The sequence below is a fragment of the Macrotis lagotis genome, chromosome 1 (assembly GCF_037893015.1).
Source record: "Macrotis lagotis isolate mMagLag1 chromosome 1, bilby.v1.9.chrom.fasta, whole genome shotgun sequence".
Taxonomy (NCBI): domain Eukaryota; kingdom Metazoa; phylum Chordata; class Mammalia; order Peramelemorphia; family Peramelidae; genus Macrotis; species Macrotis lagotis.
Genome location: NC_133658.1, coordinates 417993187 through 418015015, shown reverse-complemented (window position 1 = coordinate 418015015; position 21829 = coordinate 417993187). Strand labels below are relative to the sequence as shown.

At 37.8% G+C, this 21829-nt stretch overlaps 1 protein-coding gene and 1 pseudogene across 1 annotated transcript in view; both read right to left on the bottom strand.

Annotated features, from left to right (window-relative positions):
• Window positions 1-389: 389 nt before the first annotated feature.
• LOC141518576 (cyclin-A2 pseudogene) lies at window positions 390-1762 on the bottom strand (annotated as a pseudogene).
• A 15701-nt stretch (window positions 1763-17463) lies between these two features.
• Window positions 17464-21829, bottom strand: part of BDKRB2 (bradykinin receptor B2) — a 47921-nt gene continuing 43555 nt past the window's right edge. The window contains exon 2 of the mRNA XM_074213024.1: window positions 17464-21502. Coding sequence (XP_074069125.1) covers window positions 20398-21495 — 1098 coding nt within the window. The 5' untranslated portion in view covers window positions 21496-21502 and the 3' untranslated portion in view covers window positions 17464-20397. The remainder of the gene's footprint in view (window positions 21503-21829) is intronic.

Here is a 21829-nt window from a genome sequence, read left to right as displayed (position 1 = left end):
CAGGCATCCTCCCCTACCGGAACACTGCCCAGTCCTGCCCTGGAGGAGCGTGTCCGAGCTCAGGGGCTGGGAAAATGGATATGAGCTGACACCAGGAGGGCCGCCAGCATTCTGAACTTGGCATCTTAGAAAGCCTCCTCCTGGGCTCTCCTACCACACTGTAAGGCAGCTAGGTTCAGCACCTTCTGATCCTAAGGGGCAAGCTCGCCTTCTCACTCTGCATAAACACACCACTTAGATCTACAGCTAAATACACAGGACAATTGCATATAGAAAAATTTACATTTAAAAATCATAAAAATCTAAACAAGGTACTTCATAATCTGTAACTGACTGTTCGAGCTTCCAGAAGCAAGAAGAGAACTGGGCCCGATGAAAGCACCCAGCACGGCCCTGCTGGAGAGCCAGCTCCGAGCCCCGGCACCTTACAAGTTTAGTGTCTCTGGAGGACTGATGAGGGACACACCGTGGTACTTGGGTGTCTTGTATTTTTCTCGTATAGACTGCTGCGGGTGCTGCGGCGCTCTGAGGTAGGTCTGGTGGAGATCCATTAGGCAGGGCTTAAAACTTTCCAAGGTGTATCCTATTTGTTGAATTAATGACTCAGGCCAGCTTTTCCCGGTGATCGTATAGAGTGCTATATGAAAGGCAGCTCCTGCGGTAACTGATGGTAAATATTTCAGGTAAGGGTCAGCATCGATTAAGCTTAACTCTCCCAGAAACATGGCTAAACTTTCCACTTTGGAATTGGCCTGCTGCTGATGGAGGAAATACTGAGTGAGGAACTGGTTGATGGTTGGTGCAGCGAGGTCGAAAGCAAGCAACTTGAGCACCAGGTGCTCCATTCTTAACACCTGCTTCTTGGTGTATGCGTCATCCGTGATGTACACAAACTCGGCCACTTCTGGGGGGTAGATCTCTTCAAACTTTGAGGCGAGGAGCATGACTGCGGTCCCGACCAGCTGAAGCTTCCCCCGCAGCACCGACATCGAGGACAGGAACCTATCGATGTAGTTCACAGCCAAGTGGAGAGTCTCATTCTGGAGTTTGTACCCCTCTCCCACCTCCACCAGCCAGTCCACTAAGATGGCACGCATGCTGTTGGTTATATCTGGTTGCTTCTCCATGTAGCCCACTTTGGGCTTACACTTAACCTCCATTTCCCGAGGGTACAGATAGATGTCTTCATGGTAGTCGGGGACTTCATTGACATTTAGTGGCTTTTCTTCTGATTTCAATACCACAGACATGTCCATAAGTGAGGGGAGATTCGAAGCTGCCGTCCATGGGGTGGTCGAGCGGTGCCAGCGGCTTCCGGGGCTCCCTGGGCTCGGGCAGGGCCAGGGCCGAGCTGAAGCCCAGGGCGTCGTCCTCGGCCGCGGCCTCGGGGGTCCCCGGGGGGCCTCTTGGCCGGGCTCTCCGGCCCTCATGCTCCGCCTCGTCCACATGAATGCTGAAGGCGGGCTGCTTGCCGGCGGCGTTCCAGGGGGGCACCGAGCCGGGTTCCTGCGCCGCCGCGACCCTGCGGCTCTTGGACTTCTGCGACGCCAGGGTGGCCACGGGGCCCAGGCCCAGACAGGGCCCGGGGCCCGGGGTCCGCATGTTAGCGCGCAGCACGCCCAGCATGGTGCGCGTCCTGGCGGGCTCGGCGCCGCCGCGCTTGTCCGGGGGGATGTTTTCCTGGTTCTCGTCGGAGGCCGGCGTCCCGGGGCGGTCTGGGGGGCTGCGGCCCCGCCACGCCGGCCGCCGTGTGCCCCAGCATGTCGGGGGGCCAGCCTGGCGGGACCGGGCCCCGCGCTGCGCCCCGCGGGCTGCTGGCGGGCCGGGCTGGGAGGCGCCGGGGGCAGGGCCGGCTCGGAGCGGGGCCGCAGGCGAGGACCCGGGCCCGGGACGCAGGGGCGCGCCGGGAGGCCGGGAGGCCCGGAGGCCGGGGGTGGGGCGGGCTCCTCGGGGCGCAGTGGCAGCAGCAGCAGCCGGCCCGGCGCAGCGCAGCGCACCGCACAGCCCGCTCCCCGCTCTCGCCGCTGCCCAGGCCGCTACTTCTCAAACTTTTAAGGCTTTAAGGATATCCTGTATCAATTTTCTATATATCTTGGACATTATACCTATACTAGAGGAACTTGTTGCAAAGAAATTTTTCGCATTTAACTGTTTTCCTTCAAATTTTTAGCTTTATTGACATCGTTTCTCCAAAATTTAATTTCATGCAATAAAAACTGTTCATTTAATATTCTGTGATCCTCTCTGTCCTTTATTTAGTGATGACCTCTAATCCCCATTAACAATAACTGGGTGACCCTGACATCCTGGGGGGTGGAAGATTCACATTGCATCCTGCTTTAGCATAACTGATAAAACATTCCTGTTAATGGAAAGTTTGGTCAGTTCCACTCCCTCTTCCCACCCTATCCTAAGTAGAGGACTGTTCCCTTGATGGATAAAGCCAGAAGTAATTTTTCAGTTCCTACCTTCTGATAGTGAAATTGAATAAAAATCTCTCTTCAAAACTCCATTTTGGAGGTCTGGTTTTCTAATTGGGTCCCCCATGCATAATCAGTGAATTTAGAAAAATACATGTATGTTAACCTAATTATGTTTGGGTTTTTTAGGAGTTGTTTTGTTCTTAATTAGGATAACTGGGTGTTAATATGTTTAATTTTATTACTTTTTTAAAGGCCAAACTCATGGAAGTCATCATTAATCAAGAAGTTTTACATTAACTAAACTTGTAAAAAAAAGTATCTCCTGGGGCAACTAAGTGGCATAGTGGATAGAGCATCTATCCTGGATTCAGGAGGAACTGAGTTCAAATTAATAGCTGTGTAATCTTGGGCAAGTGATTTAACCCCATTGCCTTGCTAAAGAAAACAAAAAAAAAAGTATCTCCTTGTAATCTCCTCTATGTTTTTTTTTTATGATAGGACCTTTTTTCTAGGTATGTGTACATTGTTGGTCTAAATCTAATTTTTCCCAAACTGTTTTCCAGTTTTACCAGTACTTTTTTTGCAGAATAGCATAATATAAGTCCCAGAATCTGGGGTTTTATAAATTGTTGTCCATTATGTTTCCATGTTTACCTATGGCTCTTACATTCCTAAAAAATCAACTGTTCTATTTTTTGACCATTACTAAATAGTTTTAATGATCACTGCTTTATAGTCTCTAGAGAGCTGATAGCGCTACATTTTCTTTCCTACTTTTTCATCATTCCCATCTGAACTCATGATCTCCAGATGGATATTGTTTACTTTTCTGGCTCTCTAAAGCATACTTTTTAGAAGTTTAATTTTTGTGGCACTGAATAAGTAACTTAATGGAAGCAACATTGTAATTTTAATTTTATTGGCACTAATCAATCATGAATAATTTAGGTATCTCCAAATTTTAGATCTGTTTTTATTCTTGTAAAGAATGCAATTTTGTTCATATAATTCCTGTGTCTTGATAAGTGGATTCACAAATATTTTATTATTTTAAATGAAATTTTTCCTGTTCATCTCATCCTGCTGGGCTTTATGGTTAATATACAGAACAGCTAATGCTTTTTGTGAGTTTATTTTATATCCCGCTATTTTATTGAAGTTATTAATTGTTACAATTATTTTTTAGTTGAATCTCTAGAATTCTCTATTGGAAAGATTCTTTATCACATATATTACTGGCTCTTAGTTTATCATCTCTAAGAAATTTCATTTATTACTATATTTTAATGTTTTTGAACAGAAGTTGATTTATTTTGTCAGACTTTTTCTACATCATATGATCCAATTATGTGTTTTATTTTTTTAAAAATATAGCCTGTGGTGTTTATAGTTTTCCTAATATTATTATTATTTATTTTTATTTATTTTTAGGTTTTTGCTAGGCAATGGGGTTAAGTGGCTAGCCCAAGACCACATAGCTAGGTAATTATTAAGTGTCTGAGACCAGATTTGAACCCAGGTACTCCTGACTCCAGGGCCTGTACTTTATCTACTGTGCCACCTAGCTGCCCCCAGTTTTCCTAATATTAAACCAGCTCTGCTTTCCTGACATACTGGAAAAAACGTACTGTTTTTTTTCAAGTATTTTGTAGTTGATTTTTTTATAATTTATTAACTTTTTTACATTTATATTTATTAGGATTTCAGTCTATAATTTTATTTCTTTCTTTTGTATTATCCTACTTTAGTTATCAAGAACATTTAGAATTAATTATTTTGTGAATGTTTAATAGAATTTTCTTGGGGAACCATCTGGGAATTTTTTGGGGAGTAGGAGTTCCTTTATATATCTTATTCAACATTTTTTCTGATATTAGTTATTTAAACCCCCTATTTCTTGTTCTTGTTCTTCTTGTTCTAGTCTGAATGTTTTATATTTTTGCAAATATTAACCCACTTGACTTAGTTTATCAATTTTGTTATATATTTGGGTAAAATAGTTTCTAATTTCCTTTTCTTTATTTGTTGAAAATTCTCTTTTTTTCACTTTTAACATTGATTTGGTTTTCCTTTAGCTTAAAAAAATCAAATTATTGATTTTATTTTTACCTCAAAATAGTTACTTGTAAAAATTTATTATTTTCGACTTTATCTCTTCTTTGATTAATAATCTAATCATATTTTTAATGCTATAACATCTAAAAATGAAAGAGAAAAACTAAATTATCAAAATAAAAAATGAAAAAAGGAGAATCTATAGCCAATAAAGCAGAATTAAAAGAAATTATTACAAACTATTTTGTCCAATTATGTGCTGATGAAATTGAACTTATATGAAATGGATACTTATGAAAAACATAAATTGCCCAGATAAAGAAAAAAATTAAGAATTAAAAAACCCTAAATCTCAGAGGAAAGAAATTGAACAAGTCATATAAGCCATAAACTCCCTTAGAAAAAATCTTCAGGACTAGATGGATTCACATCTAAATTCTATCAGTCAATCAAAGAATAATTAATTCAAATATTATTTGGGTTATTAAAAGTAGTTATTCCATATTCTGTTTGAGATATAAATATGGTCATAGTACCTAATATCCAGGGACAATCAAAACAAAGAAAACTATAGACTAATAATCCTGGTGGACATTGACAGAAGAATTAAAATATTAGCTGAGATAATTAGAACCTGTCAAAAAATGATGTTCTATATTCAAGGTAGATTTATGTCAGAAATTCAGGTATAAAGTTAGAAAAATTATTAGAAAATTAGGGAAAAAACCTATTGCCATTATTAGACCATATTAACAACAATAAAAACAAAAATCAAACTGCTTTATTAGTTGATTCAGAAATTTTTTTTGACAGGATACATCTATTTTAATTAAAAAAAACCTAGAAAACGTAAGAATAAATTATCTTTCCTTAAGATAATAGGTAGTTTTTATCTAAAACCAAAAGCCAATGTTATAGCTAATGAGGATTAAACCAAAGGACTTTTCAATAAGATCAGGGGATGTCCCTTATCACATTGCTTTTTGATATAGTGCTAGAAATGTTAATAATAGCAATAAGACAAGAAAAACATTGAGGTGTTAAGTATAGGCAAAGAAGGAACAGCACTGTTTCTTTTTTGAGATATTCCAAAAAGCAGTCAAACACATTATATAAGATAAATCCACATAAGTCATCAGTTTTTCTATGTTAATATCAACAAAGCACAGCAGGAAGAAATAGAGAAATTTCAGCTAAAATAGCTACAAATTGAGCAAAAGATCTGAGGTTTTGTTTACTAAGTCACAGGTAGGAACTTTACCAATACAACTATAAAATCCTTTGGAGAAATATAGAACTAAATAAGTAGAGCAATATTAATTATTCCTGTGTAAGCAAAACCAATGTCACTACTCACTATAGAAATTTACTTATTAAATATCGTTTCAATCAAACTAATTATTTTAGAGAACTAGAAAAAATAATAATGAAGTTCATATGGAGAACAAAAAGGGCAAGAATCTCCAGAGAAATAATGAAAAAAAAAGTGAAAAGGTAGTAGGCCATGTAGGATTATGCTACAAAACACTAATCATCAAAATGATTTGTGATTAATTAAGAAATAGGGAAGTTGATCAATGGAACAGATTAGCTACACAGCATACAGAAGTAAATTATCACAGTAGCATAGAGTTTGATAAACCCCAAACTCTTAGTTACTGAAGTAAGAAACCTCACTCTTTGACAAACCTGCTGTAAAAACTACAAAGAAGTTTGACAGAAATTAGATATAGATCAATTTTTCCAACTCTATAAGTTCCAAGATAATATACCAAGATATTTGACTTGCACATAAAGAGTGATATCATAAACCAATTAGATGTGCAAGAAAAAATTACCTTTCAGACCTATAGATAGGAAAACAGTTCATGACTTAGTAAAGGATAGAGAGGATCACAGAAGATAAAATAGACAATTTTGATTACATAAAATTAAAAAAAAATTATACAAACAAAACCAAGGCAAATAAACGTTGGAAAAGAAGTCTTGAACTGAAGGGAAAAAAATCTATGCAATAATTTTCTGATAAACATATATAAGGAAATTTTCAAATTTATAATATTGAGAGTGATCATTCATTTGATGATGATGATGATGGTGATGTTTATGTTTATCCTTCATTCCTTCTCCAACTCATTTTTCAGATGAAGAAATTAAGGCAAACTGGGCTAAGTGATTTGCTTAGGGTCACATAGAGTCATACAGTAAGTAATCTGAGGCCAGATTTGAACTCAGGAAGATGATTGTTCTTAACTCTAAGCCTGGTACTTTGGGAACTAGGGATGTTTATATTGGAAAAGAGAAGAATGAGGAGAGGCATGCTACCTGTCTTCTAGTACTTTAATGTCTATTTTGAAGGAAAGGAGTTTGATTTTTGTTTGACCCCAGAGGGTCAAAATCTGTAGAAGCAGATTTTGACTCAAAGTGAGGAAAAGCTCATTAATTATTTGTCATCCCACAGTGAAGCAAATTAGGAGGTAGTAAATTCTTTATCACTAGAGAGCTTTCTGTTTGGATAATCACTTAAGGTTGAAGATATTGTAATATGGGTTCCTGTTCAGATACAATGAGATGATCTCTGAAGTCTCTTTCATCTGAAAGTCTGTGTTACTGCGGCAATCAGTTATAAAATCTCATAATAGAAAGGGACCATGGAGATCTTCCAGTCAAGCACCCCATCTCTTCTCTAGTACCTGTGACAAAGAGTAATCCAATAGGGCAGGGAACTAGGAGCTAAAAAGTCCTAGATTCAAATACCACCTCAGATACTTACTAACTGTGAGTTCCTAGACAAGTCACTTTTATCTTTGTGTCTCAGTTTCCTCTTCTGTAAAATGAGTAAATTAAGTTCATTGACCTCTAAGATTCATTCTAATTCTTACTCTGTGATTCTTTTCTTCCGAGCTCTCCTGCACGAGGAATTCACTTTATTCTAAGATGGCACCTTTCATTACCAGACAATCTAAAGTTGTTAGGAAGTTCTTCCTTATATTATACCAGAATCTGTCTTCTTATAATTTTCATTTCTTCTTCCTGTGCAAGCACATTCATTACTGTGGAAGCATAATCAATTCAGGGAAGTTGTCTACAGTGTCAGATTAGAGGATTTTTTTCCAAGATCAAACAACTGGACCTTAAGATGCAAGGTTTTTATTTTGTTTTATTTTCTTTTTTGGATATAGCTCCAAATATTTGACTAATACACTAATCTAAAGCATGGACCTTGATATTATGACTTTTCCTATGTTGCTATTTGCAATGATAACAAACTTCATATTCAATACCTTTTAACTTCTAATATCTGTGCTTCTGCATTGGCCACTCCCACTCCCTCATCTCAGGTCATTGGTTAGATTTTTCATTTAGGATCATCTCATTCTTAATTAGTACCACTAGCATTTACTCTTTATTATTATTAATTAATTTAAGGCAATGGGGTTAAGTGACTTGCCCAACAAGGTCACACAGGTAGTCAATTATTAAGCGTCTGAGGCAAGATTTGATCTCAGGTCCTCCTGATTTCAGGGCCAGTGCTCTATCCACTGTGCCATCTAGCTGCCCTGTAGCATTTACTCTTAGAATACCAGGAATCTTGAAATTATAGAACCAGATAAAATGGGGTGGATTGGAGAGACATGACAGATGCCTTCAAGAATTTGAGGAGGGATTAAACTTTTCCTGTTTGACCCCAGAAGGCCAAACCAGGAACAAAGATTAGAGGTTGAAAATAGCAAATTTGGGATGGATTTAAGGAAGAAATTGGTAAGACTTAAAGCCATTTGACTTGATATTTAAATCGAAAAAAATGTAAAGTGTTTTCTGCTTAAAACTCCCTCATTTTCAAGGTGAGGAAAGTGAGACTCAGAGAGGAAAATTGATTCACAGAACTCCCAAGCTGAATGGGGATCAGAACTCAATTCATCTGACTCCAAGTCCAGTTCTCTTTTCTGGACACTTTTGATTCCAATAGTCCCTGATTAGGTCCGTCTAATGTCCAGTCAAATGCCATTTCTCAGGTTCCTATCACTGACTTAACTGTTGAATAATTTTCTTGGCTAGAAAACATTGTTTTGAATGTAACTTTCACTACTTCCTGTTTTGTACATAAGTATTTTTGTATATATTCGTGATTGAGGAAGATTGACTTTTAATTTGGGGGCTTAGATTCTCCATTTCTTGTCTCTCTGTCAAACTCTCACCCCGGGAATGGCTAATCATAGTTTGAGTTCACAGCTTTGTTTCTAAAAAGGAGACAGTAAAAGATATAGAATATGAATTGGGTTTAGAACAGGTCATTTATTTCTTACATGGAAAACAATGAGAACCATTAAAAGAATCAAGACATATCAACAAAGTGATTGAAATTGGATTGATCTTATTAGGAGACAACATGGTGATGACGATGTTTGTCTTTTGTTCTTGAAGAAGAACATGACATCAGGGAGGTGATGCTATGACAAGCACATGAATTGGATTCGAGTTGTGGGCAGCTGTGTTATATCACCAACCTCCCTTTCCTCTCTGGAGCCATCTGAATCCAGTGTCCAGATATGAATCAGAATGACTGGATATGGTCCTGAATGTGAGGCAATCAGGGTTAAATGATTTGCCCAAGGTCACCTGGCTAGTAAGTGTTAAGCATCTGGAGTCAAATTCGAATTCCTGACATCAAGACCTGTGTTCTGACCTCTAACTGCCCCAGTAGGAGATAATATAGTTTGTTGGTGAAAATTCTGTCTATGATGCAACCAAGCAGGGTCAGCTTTTTCTCTTGTGTACCATTCTTTCTGACCAAGGTGTTTCCCTTGTTTCCTGTTATTGTCTCTGCCCTTGCCATGTCAATGCATATTCTTACCACCACTGTACTAGGGAACAAGGTGGCTGCTGCAAACACAAAATTCTGGATCTTTCTAATTTAATAGGGTCATCTTCTTAGGCAAAGGGAACACAGAAGACAGGTGTCTCCATCCCTGGCACAGACTTGCCTAAGTAGAACATGTGGTGATGGCCACTGGGATGGTGGTTTTGCATCAGACTCTTTGGAGAAAACTCAGAACAGGCTCACACTTTGAATCCAGTAAAGGAGTGAGTCAGAAGAAGATCATGGATCATCCCTTTTGTACAACCACTGAGTTTTGTCTCAGCAGCCATTTAGGGCACTCTTTATCATACATGGAATTATCATACATACATTCCATGGCTGGAAATAGACTCACCCCAAACTTCCAAAAAGTCTTCAAGAATAGTGATTGATCGTATGTGGTGGTCACAGTTTAGGAGGGACCAGCTACATTCAGATTCATATTTTTGTTTTACCAAAGAATTTTTATGAGGAAAATACTATGTAAAATAGTTTTTGATGAATCTGATTTCACCATTGTAGACATTCTTTCAGTGTAGATTGTTTCTATTTATATATTTTTATCTCATGTGATTTATAACCATAGTCTTTCATAAGTTCTAAAAAGAGAATTTTCTTGATGTACTAGAGGTCTTCCTGTAGATCTTTTCACATTTTGGCTCCTCATTCAGCGTTTATTGGTCTTTTTGCATAATACATGACTGTCTATACCTCCTTTTCTTATTATATATTGTTTCAATGATGTTCCTTACCTCAGTGGTCTCTCTAAATATTTCAGGCAAGTAAAAAAAAAAGCTGCACCATATGTATATTTGCTTATTTAAATCATATAAGTATACTAGTATATTATTAACTATATCTCATGCTTGACACTATGGACTGAGAAAATAATAATGTCTAAGCCCTCCTTGACAACTGAGAGTTCAGGGAGATTCCCCTTACAATCAGCCCCGGTCAGGAACATTGTGTTCTGCTTTGAAAGCCATAGTCTAGAAAGGATAGTTTGGAAAGGATGAAGAACACATAGAGAAGGAAAATCAGAATTAAGGTCCTTGAATCTGTTAGAATTTTATTGAGCTAATTTCTAACCTGGTCAAAAAAGAGCAGGTTAGAGATAGGATGTCAGTAATCAAGTAGAGGTTTAATTAATTAGTTTCATTGTAAGGAACAGATTTGTAGATTGATTAGAGCTCTGAGAATTCCTGATTTACAAATCTGTTCCTTACAATGAAACTAATTAATTAAACCTCTACTTGATTACTGACACCCTGTCTCTGGCCTATTCTATTTCTCCCAGGTTAGAGACCAGTTCAGTAAAATTATTTCAGTATTAATTGGTGGCACTGGTGCTAAGGAAGTGGTCATGGAAGAAAGAAAACTTTGAATTCTCCAGTACCTAATTGAGGACTGGATCCATTGGAAAACTTGTTCCAGAGTCCCAATTAACCTCATCAGGTAAATTCAACACTTCGGACTTCCACTCCACTAATGGGCCCAACCTTTGATTATAACTCACCTTTCATTGTGAGGAATGTTCTGGAGCCCTTTTGCTTGACCAGGATCACTCTGGTAAGGCTGTTTTATTTTCCTTCTTTTTGTTTTTGGCACACAGATTGGCAAATTTTTACATATTTATTTTTATTCATGGCATATGTCAAATTTATTTGCTTATGTGGATGGTTTGGAGTGCATTTGGAATCAGTAAACATTTTAAAAGCCCTCTTGATGAGAGTTTGGATGTTGACCCATAATTCAAAAAGATTGCTAGCACAGTGTATATTAGTGTATAGATGTATTTATGTGCTTGTGCTGTTACATTCCTTTACAATGTACTTGTATTGTGTATATTTGTTAGTTGAATGGTGTCATTATCTTTGAGTGTTTTACCTTTCATATGGGAGAGGTGTATGCTAAAGGAGAAGGGGAAATTATAGCAGTTCCTATTAATAAACTTCCAGAATGTACATGTGCCTTCTACATGTATTAAAAATATGATCCTGATTATCCCCCATATTGTCAGAATTGGTTTGATTTGACTTATGAAGATCCCAAACTTTGCTGATACTCTTGAGATAGCTTTGATAAGATTATATCAAAATACTTAAGGCAGGAACTAATGAATAAGGAAACAGCCTCTTGAGTGGGAGGATAAATGACCAAGAAAGAGAATAGGGAAAGAGAAAGATCTGAATTTGAATCTATGAAGGAAAAGATTAAATCATTTGAAAATCTTCTTAATAATCCCGGAACTACCCAACTAGCTCAGCTATACCCACCTTTACTAAAAGGCTCCCACCACTTTCTATGTTCCCTTTAAAAGTACAAACCAAAGTTTTCCCAGGAAAAAATTCTGAGGATAGTGGTTTGATCAGAACCTATGGTTTCAAGTCCTGGTAATGTGGAGAACTCCAGGCTATTGCCAAGGAGCATTCTAACCCCAGGGAGGATTTGCTGAGCAGTTCTGACCTACCCTATATTTATCTATACCAGGCTTATCTGGGTTTATATCAGTTCATAATTGTCTTAGTTGAGATAGGGGAGATGAGATTGGTACCAGAAAGCACCCTAGGAAGGATTGAGGGATCTTTCCTACATCCCAATTACTCTGCATGGCTTGATTGGCGGGGGTGGGGTGGTGGGGTGGTGGTGGTGGTGGAGACTGGTGAGAGGAATGACAAAAGGAGGGAGATATATAGGCCATGCCTATTTTTTCCCCCACAATTCTGTTGGAGATGTTTCCTAGTTTATACAAGGGCAAGAGGTATCTGCTTTAGTTGACACCGGTGTCACACTCATTCTTTTAAACCCTTCTGCCTTTCCTACTCCCCTCCTGTGGAATTAGGAGTGAATCTCAGTTGTGGGGCAGTCTGTGTCTCTTAACCACACTCCGTTTTATTGGAGGGATCAGCACCTTTCATACTTTTGTCCATGTCCCTGAGGTCCCTAGCCATTACAAAAATTACAGACCACTATTTCATTGGACCCAGGAGGGACCACTTCCTTGAGACTTATCCTTGACTCCCCTCCTTAACCCTTTTTTACTATCTGGCTCTTGGCCATGTTCCCTTCAGCTTGTGGATTTCAGATGCTACTACTTTAGGGTCAGTTAGGAATGCCACCCCTATTGTTGTGCAGATGATGGTGCTCTCATTTGATTTATTCAATTCTGAGAAAGAAAGGAATGTGGCTGGCGTAAACACCCTCAATCCTGCCACCTTTCTATCTGAGGTGGAAAGTGAGGATGAGACTTTAAACCAGGACTGTCCAACCTTACTTTTAAAAGTTTTTATTGAAATAATAGTCAAAATATTTTAATTTGCCATTTTAATAAGAGCTCTGTGGAGCTTGGCTTTGATTACTAAAGCATTTAGTAAACCCAGAAGCAGGCTGCATAAAATTGATGCTTCATAAAATTGTTGGACTACATTTTGGACAGTACTGCTTTAGACAATGACCAATTTATCTGGGTGCTTTGTTTGCCCCCTGGAGTGAAGTAGAAGAATTCTGGGCAGAGAGAGAAATATTGTAATCTTTTTTTCTTTTTCCTGTATCAGACAAAAATTATAATCCTTCTCTTTTCTGTATTATTATTATATTTCCTTTCTGTGTTGGCCTTGTACTTACAGGCAAACCCCCATTAGCAAAGAAAGGTCCCCCTCCTCAATAACAAACCCTATACCAAACAGGCACTTTGTTAAAACAGTTAATCCTTCTCCATTCTACCTTGTCCTAACAAGGACTCTGACTCCCAGCTAAACAGGATCCTCCAAGTTAGGGTGAAATGCCATGTACTAAAGAAGACTCTGAAACTGGTACCTCCAAGTTAGGGTCCCATAAATTCCTTAAGGTTAAACTACAACTCTGAACTAAAACCAACCTCTCCAGATATGTGCAGGGACACTACTTTGTGTCATACCTTTAAACCACTCTATAACTCCCTGGTCCTGCCTTAAGTCTTTCCTTACCCTTCCTGCAAGTACCAAATGCTCTTTCAAGGAATAAATCTGGTCTCAGTCATATTTAGGTGTTGGACACCCCTTGACCTCTCTCCTGGTTCCTCCCTGCACCGATGTGGGCTAGGCATTCTTCAAGGCTTGGTCCCCTACCTGCCAGGCTGCTAGTCTCAGTCCAGTTGCCAGCCTCTGGAAGTTGTTCCTACCTTCTCTTCTTTTTCTCTCTTTTTTAAACTTCATTATCTCTATCAAAAGCCTCATGTTCTTTGCCTTGCTTCCTCTTTAAAGAATTCTGTTAATTTATTTGTAAACTATTTTTGCAGTAACCTGTGAATTAAAATTTATGACTTTTCTTACACTCCTAGGTCAGAAAGATGTGTGATTTCTTTACTCATAAACAAACCTTTAGTAATCTTTGTGAGCCCCTTCCCCAGGTGGTGCCCACCTTCTAGGCACCCATCATCAGGAGGACCTGAAGGAAACTTCATTAGAAGAAGCAGACTTAGATTGGTGCCCTGATGGGTCCTGCCTCAGAATTGAGTGAGGAGAGTTGATTGCTGGTTTTGGCATCACTGCCCACCAGTGAAGTGGATGAAGCTAGTGAATTTAGGATGGCTCATGATTTTGAGGTGTTAGGGAAACATCGGGGCTTCTTCATCAACCCATTAAAAGTCAGACTAGCTTCCCATCTATTAAACTGTTTATTGCTTCCCCAGGCTGTAGTAGTTATTAAAATTCCAGGGCACAGCTGAGAAAACAGCGTTCTAGCCCATGGAAATGACTAACTAAGCAGCTAAAATCCACAGCCTTAACTTCTCAAATTCCTATGAAAGTGTCTTCTAAGGTACTAGCCCCATAAGTATGGATTTATTAGCATCTTCATCTTGCTCTGAAAGCCTGCTTAAGCTTAACAAAAGAATAAATAAACACTGCTCAGAAAAGAACACATCACAATCCAGAAAAAATTTCAAAGGGAGGAAACACCTTCATTCATTCAACCATTGGAGATCCAACAATCTAGTAGAACTTGTTTGAAAATATTGGTAGAGGAGTTTTCATAGGGCTGTGTCATTAACTATGAGATGTGTCCTACCTGCCCCAAGCACAATGTAGCCAACTCACTGAAGCCAGCTTTTGTGCATCTGTGCCTTTTGAACTGACAGATCAACTTCATCCAATTGCCACCTGCCCTTGGTGATAAATATGCTTCAGTTATGGAGTATATATTTTCCCAATGGGTTGAAAGTCATGTGGCCACAGCCTCTGGGCTAGCAAAAATATTCTTAGAAAAAAATTCAGTCCATTATGGAATGATTCCTAAAGAAGAGAGGTACTTGTTTTACAGGAGTTTCATTAGCTAAGCTGCTTTCATCTTGACCAATTACTCAGCTATTTCATTGTGCCTATAAATTCCCTCCTCCTTTATCCCCTCACCCTCCATGGTCATCAGAAATGGTTAAAAAGAGTTAATGAAATACTTTGAACCTCCCTTGTTTAGTTCTCTGAGGAACTAAGTATCTTCTGACCCAAAGACCTTCTTTTAGCCCTGTTAAGTTGACCAATACCATTGGTTCCCATAAGCTCAGTCCCTCTGAGATAGTAACAGAACACCAAAGCCACTATGCCTGGGGTTGGGAAGCATAGCAGCTAAGGGTTTCATTATGCAACACTGAATTGGGTTGGTGCAGAAAATATCAGGAACTTAACCAACTTATCTCACAGTCCTATTCCTTAGAAATTCCACTCAAGACTTAGTTTCTGATCCAACTAGAGACTAGGTCTATTGGAAAAGATAGCACAAAAAACACTCTTAGGACCATGGTGGAAAGATCCCTTTGAAGTCCTGCTCAACATCCCAACTGCTTCCAAGTTCCAGGGAATAGAGTCCTGGATCCACCTGTCACACCTTAAAAGGGCAGTACTATCTACTTCAATTGTGAAACCCACAGGTGTCTTACAACCTGATCTTGAAAATGGGGTCTGAATGAGTCAACATATAAAGACCCCCAGATCAAGAAGAAGACATCTGATGTAGACCATGGACCCAAGAAACTGGATGTGGGCTGAGATTTGTAGTTACTCCCTCTACAAAGTTTTTTTTCTCATTACTGTCCTCTCAGTTTCAATGTTTAGTGCCTAAAGATATTAAAACTTTAATCTGTAGCTAGTGAAATTTTGCTATTTAAGGTAAAAATTCCTGAGTCTGAAATTTGTTTTGAGTTTTTATTACCAGGATTGTTGTCTGAATTGTCAGAAAGCTATTGGTAGAAAATGACATTGAGGCAATCTGAGGACTGCTAAGGTCATTGTCCATCCCTGGGAAAGGTTATGGAGATAGCCTAGGACACAGCCTAGGCAGGATTCTCCTGACTCTATTTTCCCATTGTGCTATTTCCTTTATATTAAAGAAAAATTCCCTTCTTGGTAAATCCCGAACCTTGTCTGACTACTTAAGTGGCTATCAGATAAGAATCATGCTTGAAATCAATCAGAATTAAGGGAGTTTTCTCCCCTCTTATATGATAACTATGTCCCTCTTTATAGCAAATTTAGTTATGTTTTAGCAAAAAAAGTCCTTTTATAGAAAATTTCTATAATAAAGTTTTATAAAAGCAACAGTAAATCTATAACAAATTTATAGATAATGGATTGATACATAAAATCAAAGTCAAGGGTCATCCCACCCATTATTAGACAAAAGGAAGGGATGTCAAAGGAAAATAATGGTTTTCATATTGATCAATATTATATAATATATAAATAGAAAATGAATATATTAGTAATTTGGATTTTTAGAGTTCTCTTTTTTTACAAGCACACTGTGACTTGAGAATCATAGGGAATAATATAGTCTGAAGTGATTCATCAACTACTCTGATAGACTTGTATTGAATTATGTCTACTTGTCGTAAGGGAAATGAATCAGAAAATTGTATAACTTATTCTGTACCCAAGCAAAATAAAATATCTCCAGACTAAACAATCAACTTAGCCATTCCCACAGGATTCAAGGATACCTGTATTATCCTGCACTCTATGGGCTCACAAGAAACTGCTCAAGTCTTAGAAATTATTGCATTGTGATCCATCTTCCTTTTTATTTCCATTTTTTGATTCTTATTATAATCTCTGCCTTTGCTATAGCCACGTGTAGCAACTCTAATCAAGAGAACTCCTCATCTGTTCCTTGCAATGAAACTAATTAATTAAACCACTATGAGATTATTAGCACCCTCTTTGACCTGCTCTGTTTCATCCAGGTTAGAGACTAACTCAATAAGATTTTGTTGACAAGTCCAAGACATGTAAGGGTTGATTGAGTGAATTGAGAGTCTGGAAGAACACGATACCTGCCTTCAAATACCTGAAGAGCTATCACATGGAAGATAAATTGGAATTTTTGATCTTAGGAGGAATAGCTGTAAGACTCCCTTGTTATATTTAATTTATATATATATGTACATATGTACATATATACATATATATGTATATATATGTATATATATATATGTATTAGGTTTTTGCAAGGCAAACGGGGTTAAGTGGCTTGCCCAAGGCCACACAGCTAGGTAATTATTAAGTGTCTGAGTCTGGATTTGAACCCAGGTACTCCTGACTCCAGGGCTGGTGCTTTATCCACTACACCACCTAGCTGCCCCTAATTAATATATTTCTTTGGAAAAAAAACCTGCACTTAACAAAGTTTACGGTTTCTTACACTGTCCTTTTTCCTATTCTTTGTATCTTGAATTAATTGTACTTATTAAAGATTGTCAAGTTCACAATACTTTTTTAAGTAGAGTGTTTTAATTTAAAGTCAAATTATTCTAGGTTTTTGTCAATTGACCCTGGTTTATTCTATGAGATTGTGAAGGATAATTAATTTTTATCATTTGCCTTATGTTGTCATTCATGGGAGGTTTCCAAAGAGGTGTCATCATACCCCCCAGAGTACCTATAAAATGATTGGGCCTTAGCTTGATTCCAAAGGACTTGTGACTAACCAGTTAGAAAGTGAAAATATGGGTCACAGTCCAACCCCCTTCTTACTCCCCCCCCCCCACAACAAGTTGTGATCTTGCTTTTAAAAGACTACTTTTCTTTGACATCTCAACTTTTTCCCCCTTCTCACCAGTGGTCTTCATGGCTGTTATAACCCAAGCCAATCCAGATGCCTAGAGTGGATGTCAAGCCAAATTCTTTCTTTTCTCTGCTCCCTTGCCCATGCATCCTCACTTCTAGCCCCCATCACCACAACATGGAGCTTTGAAGACTGTGCTCTGGGATGGTGGCCAGTGAGCTCATCTCCTACCCCATTTAATTTAATAATTTAAAAAGAAATGGGAAAGTACGGAAGAGGTAGGGGGAGAAAGATGATTTCTGTTTTCAACAAGTTGAATTTGATAAATCCATTTTGAGATATCCATTATATTATTCAATCAATCAATCAATCAATTAAACATTCATTAAGTACCTATCTATGTCAGGTACTCTGCTAGGGGCTGAGGATACTAAGAATCAATTATTACTCTAACATTCTCTTACATTCTCACACACAGGATTTACATTGTTAGAATAAATACAAATTAATTAAAAAATTTAAATACAAGTTTTTTAGGGAAGGAGAGCTCTAGTGTTTGAGGTGAATCAAAGACTCCATGAAGAAACTATTTCTGAAGGATTCTACTAGGGATTTCAGGGTAGGAATAGCTTACTTTGAGATATTCTTTTGCAGGCATGGTCATTCTTTCATTGATTCAGGTTTACAACCCTGGTTTAATTCTCTATTCCTTATTTCACATATCTAATCAGTTGTTCAGTCTCATAAAACTAAATTTTTATTGGCATATTTTGTTTTTTTATATCACCCACTGTATCTTTTCATCCATCACCTCCCAAAAAGCCATGGCTTATGAATGAATGAATGAACACAAAAGCACTTATTAAGCACCTACTTTGTGAAACAGTCCTTGCCCTCCAACAGATTATATTTTAGTGGGGGAAGATACTACATATAGAGGAATTAATTAGAAGCAAAATTTCACGTCTGGTGGTGAGAAGGCACAAGGTCTCCATTGTGTGGCTTATTAGTATGCCAGATAGGGCTAAATAAGCCAGGAAAGCCTGAGTTCATATTGTGCCTCAGATACTAACAGTGTATTCTGTCAGATCACTTAACTTCTGTCTCAGTTTCTTCCTCTGTAAAATAAAAATAATAATATCACCTTCCACGTGCTAACAAAATAAGACAATAATAGGTTGTTGTGAAAATAAAATGAGATATTTATAAGTACTTTTCAAACCTTGAAGTGCTATATAAATGTTAGACATTCTTATTCTTACTCTATTCATCTTTATCTTTTCCTTTTCAATTTCTATTTTTGTGGGTAGTTCATTACATATAATTATCAGTACAGTGTTTAAATATAATTTAGCTAGGTAAATATAGATCTATTGGTAGCATGTGATTAAACTTTTTTACAGGTAGTAATGCATGATCAAAAAAGTCTGGAAACTATTGTTTATGAGATGGAGAAGCATAGTAGTATATTTCCTTGATTTTTCTGTTTTCTATGGTATTTTTTTTTCATGCAGGCAGTTAGATAGAGTTCTGGGTACAGAGTAAAGATCTGAGTTCAAAACTAGTTTCAGACATTTAATAGATCATTTAACCTCTATTTGTCTGAATTTCCTCAGCTGAAAATAGGGATAACATCACCTCCTCTTAGGGTTGTTATGAGGATCAAATAAGATAATATTTGTAAAGCTCTTAGCACTTGGCACTTAGAAATTGCTATAAAAGTATTTATTAACTTCTCAAGTTTCCCTTCCCTGCCTCCCTTCCACCCTCATTGTCAATAGGTTTTACCCAGTTTAGTTTCCAACATGATTGTTGCATGTTTCCATCATTCATCCATTTATTCTTTGTATGTGAAATTGATTTTATTGCTACATTTCTTTCAAGACAAAAATGTTACTTTATATCACATCAATACAACTCATAATCCCAATAGTTCCAGGGCTGTAACACTGAAATGGCAGATGACTCTCAAACTTTGAAGAGATGTTTATATTCCACTGCTGGCTTCTCTGTGTTTTTTTTTTTAATGGAAATACTCTACAAATAATCTCACTTCCTTTTTTCCTGCCTTTCCCTTTAATATACAATATATACATAATGACAATATATATATTTTAATACTATATAGGTAATACTTCTCATTTCTATCTGCTTTTTTACAAAGTGATATATACATATACATATATATAAATGCCAGCTATTATTATCATTGTTATTTTTTCTTCGCTAACTACTAGGGCACATGGGCAGTCAAGGGTATCAAAAAAAAGGGATTATATCTTAAAACAATTATATCTTTGTGATTCACAATGGAATTTTGTAAATGTGTGACCTTATCAAAAATTACTCATTATTCAAGACTCAGTTCAAATCACATTGATGATTGCTTCTCTCCAAAGTGATCTCTTCCTCCTCTGAAATTCTGCAAGATTTTTGTTTGTTGCTCGAGGGCAAGAGGCATAGTACGTTTCATAAGAGACAATAATGAAATACTTCTTGAATTGATTTGTATGCTCTTCCTTGCACTGAAAGATGTCTTACTTTCTTCAGTTATTCATCTTGATGTATAGAAAGTGTAAGGAATTAAATAATGTTACTAGTCTTTTATCCCCAAACAAGTTCTTTACAAAACTTGGAAATAAACCTTCATTAATCAGGAATCCCAGCTTTAGAAACCATAGCCAGATTCAAAAACTCAGGGAAAATAATTTGACCAACCCCCAATTGACAGTGCCTGCTCTGGCACTGAAACAGTGGGAAAGCTTCCAGGTCTAAGATTTCTTCTGAGGATTCTGGATGCCATATACAGAGTCTGGAGATGAGAGGAATTAGGTGGATGCAAAGTGGGGGTGATCAGTTGTTAATTCCCATCTCTTCACTGCTCTGCATCTCCAGAAAAGTGATAGCCTTTCTATGGGTCCCTGGCATTTGACCCCAACTGTAGCTGGTATACATTAAGAATGGTTCATGAAGATATATATAAAGTCATAGTTTTACAGTTTTTAAAAAATAAAACAGGACAAATTACTGATGTCTATGCACTTTGTTTATCTGCCAGTCCACTGATATGGAGGTTTTCAAAGTGTTCATTGAATTTTCTGTTTGTATTGAATCTGATTGGCACCACCCAATCTTGAACCATTCCTTGAAGACCTCCTTGGATTTCTTCTGGAATCTTTTCCCCACAAAAACATATACTAGAGGATTCAGAAAGCTGTTGCAATAACCAATATATGTTCCTATCTGCGTAAGCACATCTATAACGTTTGCAATCTGACAGCCTGAGATGATTTTTAGCTTATAGAGGGTATCCATCAATGTGCTGACCTGGAAAGGAAGCCAGCAGATGATGAAGAGCAGAAGAACCACCTGGACAAGAATGGCGGCTTTCTTCTCTTTCTGGATCTCCTTGAACTTCTGCATTTCATTGTTCTGCAGGACATGGATGATTTTCACAGAGCAGAAAGAGATGATGCAGAGGGGCAGCACAAAGCCTACAATGTTCAGGAAAATATTGGTGGAAATTAACCAGTTGGATGATGGGTAGGCTAAGGTACAAATAGTGACGTTGTGGCCCTCCTCATCATAGTGTTTTAGGGTCCGGAAAACCACCACAGGGGAGCTCACTATCATTGCAAAAAGCCATATGATGAAACTGTGGCATTTAGCATAAAAGGTTCCTCTCATTCGACCCACAGACATGGTTTTCACCAGAGCCAGGTATCGATCAATACTGACCATCATCAAGAAAAAAATGCTGCAATATAAGTTCATGTATGTAAAGGAGTTCACCACTTTACAGAGCACCTCCCCAAAGGGCCAGTCAAAGTGGTTGACAATGGTAATGGCCCAGAAAGGGAGGGCAAGTCCTAAAATGAGGTCAGCAGCCGCTAAGTTACCCAAGTAAATTTCAGGCACTGTGCAACTACTTTTGTGCAAACAGAAGACGCTGAGAACGAACATGTTTTCAATTGTGACCAACACAAAGATGATCCAGAGGAATGGGCTCTGGATTACGTTGAACCAATCCCAAAATTCAGCAGAACACTGGATGTTCTTGGTCTCATTGAGTATTGATTCATTAATTCCAGGTGAAAGGACTTCTTGTGTACTGTTGATCATTTTAGCCCTGAAAGAAAGTGGGGAAATGATCATTATACTTCATAGCCCATGATGAGTCAAAAAAAAAGTTATAACTTTTTTCAAAATATCCTATGAATTGTTAGAATAATCAGTTTAATCCAATACACTTCAACAGACTTAACTCTTCTTAATTCTAATACTTTCTCTCTGCTAATTATTTCCTGTTTATCTTGTATTTACTTGTTTTATATCTTTTTGCTTGCATTTTGTCTTCCAATTAGGTTATAAGTTCCTTGAGGTTAGAGACTGTCTTGCTTTATTTTATATTCCCAGCATTTAGCACAGTATCTGGCACCTAATAGGTGCTTCACAA